The 6,514-nt window shown below is 60.2% G+C and overlaps 1 protein-coding gene across 8 annotated transcripts in view; it reads left to right on the forward strand.

The window, feature by feature from the left end:
- The window catches only part of HACL2 (2-hydroxyacyl-CoA lyase 2), a 35,544-nt gene extending 30,081 nt beyond the window's left edge, over window positions 1-5,463 (forward strand). For 5 of the 8 annotated variants that reach the window (XM_085563207.1, XM_085563209.1, XM_085563202.1 and 2 more), the window contains 3 exons: window positions 396-467; window positions 2,142-2,247; window positions 3,916-5,463. In XM_085563207.1, coding sequence (XP_085419333.1) covers window positions 396-467; window positions 2,142-2,247; window positions 3,916-4,255 — 518 coding nt within the window. In that variant the 3' untranslated portion in view covers window positions 4,256-5,463. The remainder of the gene's footprint in view (window positions 1-395; window positions 468-2,141; window positions 2,248-3,915) is intronic. The other 3 variants (XM_085563208.1, XM_085563203.1, XM_085563205.1) reach the window with 1 other exon arrangement.
- Window positions 5,464-6,514: the final 1,051 nt, after the last annotated feature.

Raw genomic sequence — 6,514 nt, forward strand, 5'->3', positions numbered from 1 at the left:
TTGGGGACATTGGTGGGGGGCACTGGGGACATTGTGGGGACAGTGGAGATGAGGGACACTGGGGACATTGGAGACATTGAGGGGACAATGGGGACGTTGAGGGGACAATGGGGACGTTGAGGGGACATTGGGGACCCTGGGAGGACATTGGGGACACTGGGGTTGGGGGAACAGGGGGGACATTGGGGACATTGGAGGGACATCGGGGACATCAGGGACATGGGGACAGTGGGGATGGAGGACACTGGGGACATTGGGGGATATTTGGGACAATGGGGGGATGAGGACACCAGGGGGACATGACAGGGGGACATTGGGGACACTGAGGGGTGACACTCTGGTGGCACTCTGGTGGCCCTGGGGTGGCCCCGGGTGACACTCGGGGCCCGTCCCAGGTGTGGATCCTGTACGGGGACGGATCCCTGGGCTTCAGCCTGATGGAGTTCGACACCTTCGTGCGCCACAAGGTCACTGCCACTGTCACCTGTCACTGTCACTGTCACTGTGTCACTGTCACTGTCACCATCACTGTCACCTGTCAGTGTCACTGTCACTGCCACTGTTAATGTCACCTGTCAATGTCACTGTCACTGTGTCACTGTCAATGTCACTGTCACCGTCACTGTCAGTCTGTCACTGTCACTGTGTCACTGTCACTGTCACCTGTCAACTTTTCACCTGTCACTGTCACCTGTCATTCTCTCTGTCCCTCTGTCCCTGTCCCTGTCCCTGGCCATGTCTCTTTGTCCCCATGTCACCCTGTCCCTGTGTCACTTTGTCCCCGTGTCCCTTTGTCCCCGTGTCACTTTGTCCCTGTCCCCTTCCTCCAGGTCCCTGTCCCTGTCCCTGTGTCACCCTGTCCCTGTCCCTGTTCCTGTCCCCAGCTGTGTCCCTTTGTCCCCGTGTCACTTTGTCCCTGTGTCACCCTGTCCCTGTGTCCCTGTGTCACCCTGTCCCTGTGTCCCTTTGTCCCTGTGTCACCCTGTCCCTGTGTCACCCTGTCCCTGTGTCACCCTGTCCCCAGCCATGTCCCTTTGTCCCTGTGTCACTTTGTCCCTGTGTCACCCTGTCCCTTTGTCCCTGTGTCACCCTGTCCCCGTGTCCCTTTGTCCCCGTGTCACCCTGTCCCTGTGTCCCTTTGTCCCTGTGTCACCCTGTCCCTGTGTCACCCTGTCCCCATCCCTGTCCCCGTGTCACCCTGTCCCTGTGTCCCTTTGTCCCTGTGTCACCCTGTCCCTGTGTCACCCTGTCCCCATCCCTGTCCCCGTGTCACCCTGTCCCCGTGTCACCCTGTCCCTGTCCCCGTGTCACCCTGTCCCTGTGTCACTTTGTCCCTGGGTCCCTTTGTCCCTGTGTCACCCTGTCCCTGTGTCACTTTGTCCCTGGGTCCCTTTGTCCCTGTGTCACCCTGTCCCCGTGTCACCCTGTCCCTGTCCCTGTGTCACTTTGTCCTTGTGTCACCCGGTCCCCGTGTCACCCTGTCCCCGTGTCACCCTGTCCCTGTGTCACTTTGTCCTTGTGTCACCCTGTCCCCGTGTCACCCTGTCCCCGTGTCACCCTGTCCCTGTGTCACCCTGTCCCTGTGTCCCCGTGTCACCCTGTCCCTGTGTCACCCTGTCCCTGTGTCACCCTGTCCCCGTGTCACCCTGTCCCTGTCCTCTTGTCACTTTGTCCTTGTGTCACCCTGTCCCTGTGTCCCCGTGTCACCCTGTCCCTGTGTCACCCTGTCCCCGTGTCACCCTGTCCCCGTGTCACTTTGTCCCTGTGTCACCCTGTCCCCGTGTCACCCTGTCCCTGTGTCACTTTGTCCTTGTGTCACCCTGTCCCCGTGTCACCCTGTCCCCGTGTCACCCTGTCCCCGTGTCACTTTGTCCCCGTGTCACCCTGTCCCTGTGTCACCCTGTCCCTGTGTCACCCTGTCCTTGTGTCACCCAGTCCTTGTGTCACCCTGTCCCTGTGTCACCCTGTCCCTGTGTCACCCTGTCCCTGTCCCCGTGTCACCCTGTCCCCGTGTCACCCTGTCCCCGTGTCACCCGGTCCCCGTGTCACTTTGTCCCTGTGTCACCCTGTCCCCGTGTCACCCTGTCCCCGTGTCACCCTGTCCCTGTCCCCGTGTCACCCGGTCCCCGTCCCTCCCCCAGGTCCCGGTCATCGCCCTGGTTGGCAACGACGCCGGCTGGACCCAGATCAGCCGCGAGCAGCTCCCCCTGCTGGGCAGCGCCGTGGGCTGCAGCCTCAACTACAGCGGTGAGTGACCACTGAGTGACCAACTGACCACTGACCAACTGACCACTGAGTGACCACTGAGTGACCACTGAGTGACCACTGACCACTGAGTGACCACTGACCCATCACTGACCCATCACTGACCCATCACTGCCCCATGGCCAGGGACACTGGGGTCAGCAGCTCCCCCTGCTGGGCAGCGCCGTGGGCTGCAGCCTCAACTACAGCGGTGAGTGACCACTGAGTGACCACTGAGTGACCAACTGACCACTGACCAACTGACCACTGACCACTGAGTGACCACTGACCACTGAGTGACCACTGAGTGACCACTGACCAACTGACCACTGAGTGACCACTGACCACTGACCAACTGACCAACTGACCACTGAGTGACCACTGAGTGACCACTGACCACTGAGTGACCACTGACCCATCACTGACCCATCACTGACCCATCACTGACCCATGGCCAGGGACACTGGGGTCAGCAGCTCCCCCTGCTGGGCAGCGCCGTGGGCTGCAGCCTCAACTACAGCGGTGAGTGACCACTGAGTGACCACTGACCAACTGACCACTGAGTGACCATTGACTACTGAGTGACCACTGAGTGACCACTGACCACTGAGTGACCACTGAGTGACCACTGAGTGACCACTGAGTGACCACTGAGTGACCCCTGACCACTGACCAACTGACCACTGAGTGACCACTGAGTGACCAACTGACCACTGACCACTGAGTGACCACTGACCACTGACCAACTGACCACTGACCACTGAGTGACCACTGACCACTGAGTGACCACTGAGTGACCACTGACAACTGACCAACTGACCACTGACCACTGAGTGACCACTGACCACCTGACCACTGAGTGACCACTGAGTGACCACTGACCACTGACCAACTGACCAACTGACCACTGAGTGACCACTGAGTGACCACTGACCACTGACCAACTGACCAACTGACCACTGAGTGACCACTGAGTGACCACTGAGTGACCACTGACCACTGAGTGACCGAGTGACCACTGACAGTGAGTGACCACTGAGTGACCACTGACCAACTGACCACTGAGTGACCACTGAGTGACCACCTCCTTGCCCCCATGGTGACAATGCCAACCGTGGAGGTGACAATGCCACCCCTTAGTGACAGTGCCACCCATGGAGGTGACAATGCCACCCATGGAGGTGACAATGCCACCTCCCCATGCTCGTAGTGACAGTGCCACCCCTGGTGACAATGCCACCCATGGAGGTGACAGTGACACCCCTTGGTGACAGTGCCACCCCTGGTGACAATGCCACCTTTAGCAGTGACAATGCCACCCATGGAGGTGACAATGCCACCTCCCCATGCTCCTAGTGACAATGCCACCCCTGGTGACAATGCCACCCATGGAGGTGACAATGCCACCCCTTGGTGACAGTGCCACCCCATGGTGACAATGCCACCCCTTGGTGACAATGCCACCTCCCCATGCTCCTAGTGACAATGCCACCCCTGGTGACAATGCCACCCCTGTGGAGGTGACAATGCCACCCGAGGAGGTGACAATGCCTCCCGAGGAGGTGACAGTGCCACCTCTGTGGAGGTGACAGTGCCACCCCTTGGTGACAGTGCCACCCGTGGAGGTGACAGTGCCACCCCTTGGTGACAGTGCCACCCGTGTGTCCCCAGATTACCACGCGGTGGCGACGGCGCTGGGCGGCCGCGGCTTCGTCCTGGACAGCGCCGGGGACACCGGCGGGGACACCGGAGGGGACACCGGAGGGGACACCGGCGGGGACATCGAGGACAGGGTGGTGGCTGTGCTGAGGGCGGCGCAGGCCGAGTGCCACCGAGGCCACCCCGTCCTCGTCAACGCCCTGCTGGGCCCCAGCGACTTCCGGCAGGGCTCCGTGTCCGTGTGACCCTCGGGGACACCGAATGTCACCGGGCTGTCACCGAGTGTCACCGGGTGTCATCGGGTGTCACCGGTTCTGATAGAGTGTCCCCAAATGTCACCGAGTGTCAATGAGTGTCATTGAGGGTCACCAAGGGTCACCAGGGGTCACTGAGTGTCCCCAAGGGTCATCGAGTGTCCCCAAGGGTCATTGAGTGTCCCCAAGGGTCACCAAGGGTCACTGAGTGTCCCCAAGGGTCATCGAGTGTCCCCAGGGGTCATGGAGTGTCCCCAAGGGTCCCCAAGTGTCATTGAGTGTCCCCAAAGGTCACCAAGGGTCATCGAGTGTCCCCAAGGGTCACCGAGTGTCCCCAGGGGTCATTGAGTGTCCCCAAAGGTCACCAAGGGTCATCGAGTGTCCCCAAGGGTCACCGAGTGTCCCCAAGGGTCATTGAGTGTCCCCAAGGGTCACCAAGGGTCATCAAGGGTCACTGAGTGTCCCCAAACGTCCCCAGGTGTCCCCGAGTGCCACCGAGGCCACCCCGTCCTCGTCAACGCCCTGCTGGGCCCCAGCGACTTCCGGCAGGGCTCCGTGTCCGTGTGACCCTCGGGGACACCGAATGTCACCGGGGTGTCACTGAGTGTCATCGGGTGTCACCGGGTGTCACCGGTTCTCATAGAGTGTCCCCAAATGTCACCGAGTGTCAATGAGTGTCATTGAGGGTCCCCAAGGGTCACCAGCGGTCAGTGAGTGTCAATGAGGGTCATTGAGGGTCCCCAGGGGTCACTGAGTGTCCCCAAGGGTCATTGAGTGTCCCCAAGGGTCACCAAGGGTCCCCAAGGGTCATTGAGTGTCCCCAAGGGTCACCAAGGGTCACTGAGTGTCCCCAAGGGTCATCGAGTGTCCCCAGGGGTCATGGAGTGTCCCCAAGGGTCCCCAAGGGTCATTGAGTGTCCCCAAATGTCACCGAGTGTCAATGAGTGTCATTGAGTGTCCCCAAAGGTCACCAAGGGTCATCGAGTGTCCCCAAGGGTCACCAGGGGTCCCCAAGGGTCATTGAGGGTCCCCAAGGGTCATCGAGTGTCCCCAAGGGTCATTGAGTGTCCCCAAGGGTCACCAAGGGTCATCAAGGGTCACTGAGTGTCCCCAAACGTCCCCAGGTGTCCCCGAGTGCCACCGAGGCCACCCCGTCCTCGTCAACGCCCTGCTGGGCCACAGCGACTTCCGGCAGGGCTCCGTGTCCGTGTGACCCTCGGGGACACCGAATGTCACCGGGGGTCACCGGAGTGTCACCGGGTGTCACCGGGTGTCACCGGTTCTCATAGAGTGTCCCCAAATGTCACCGAGTGTCAATGAGTGTCATTGAGGGTCACCAAGGGTCACTGAGTGTCACCAAGGATCACTGAGTGTCACCAAGGGTCATTGAGTGTCACCAAGGGTCACTGAGGGTCACCAAGGGTCCCCAAGGGTCATCGAGTGTCCCCAAGGGTCACCAAGGGTCATTGAGTGTCACCAAGGATCACTGAGTGTCCCCAAGGGTCATTGAGTGTCACCAAGGATCATTGAGTGTCCCCAGGGGTCACTGAGTGTCCCCAAGTGTCCCCAAGGGTCACCGAGTGTCCCCAGGGGTCATTGAGTGTCCCCAAGGGTCCCCAAGGGTCATTGAGTGTCCCCAAGGGTCACCAAGGGTCACTGAGTGTCCCCAGGGGTCCCCAAGGGTCATCGAGTGTTCCCAAGGGTCATTGAGTGTCCCCAAGGGTCACCGAGTGTCCCCAGGGGTCATTGAGGGTCCCCAAGGGACATTGAGTGTCCCCAAGGGTCACTGAGGGTCCCCAAGTGTCCCCAAGGGTCATCGAGTGTCCCCAAGGGTCACCGAGTGTCCCCAGGGGTCATTGAGGGTCCCCAAGGGACATTGAGTGTCCCCAAGGGTCATTGAGGGTCCCCAAGGGTCATTGAGTGTCCCCAAGGGTCACCGAGTGTCCCCAGGGGTCATTGAGGGTCCCCAAGGGACATTGAGTGTCCCCAAAGGTCATTGAGGGTCCCCAAGGGTCATTGAGTGTCCCCAAGGGTCACCGAGTGTCCCCAGGGGTCATTGAGGGTCCCCAAGGGTCATTGAGGGTCCCCAATGGCCACCAAGTGTCCCCAAGGGTCACCGAGTGTCCCCAAGGGTCACCGAGTGTCCCCAGGGGTCATTGAGGGTCCCCAAGTGTCACCGAGGGTCATTGAGGGTCCCAGGATTTTGGGGTCAGTGATGTCCCAGCTCAATCCCAGTATGATCCCAGTTCAATCCCAGTTTGATCCCAGCTCAATCCCAGTTCATCCCAGTTCAATCCCAGTTCATCCCAGTTCAATCCCAGTTCATCCCAGTTCAATCCCAGTTCATCCCAGTTCAA

The sequence above is a fragment of the Lonchura striata genome, chromosome 30 (genome assembly GCF_050655825.1).
Source record: "Lonchura striata isolate lonStrDom1 chromosome 30, ASM5065582v1, whole genome shotgun sequence".
Classification (NCBI taxonomy): Eukaryota; Metazoa; Chordata; class Aves; order Passeriformes; family Estrildidae; genus Lonchura; species Lonchura striata.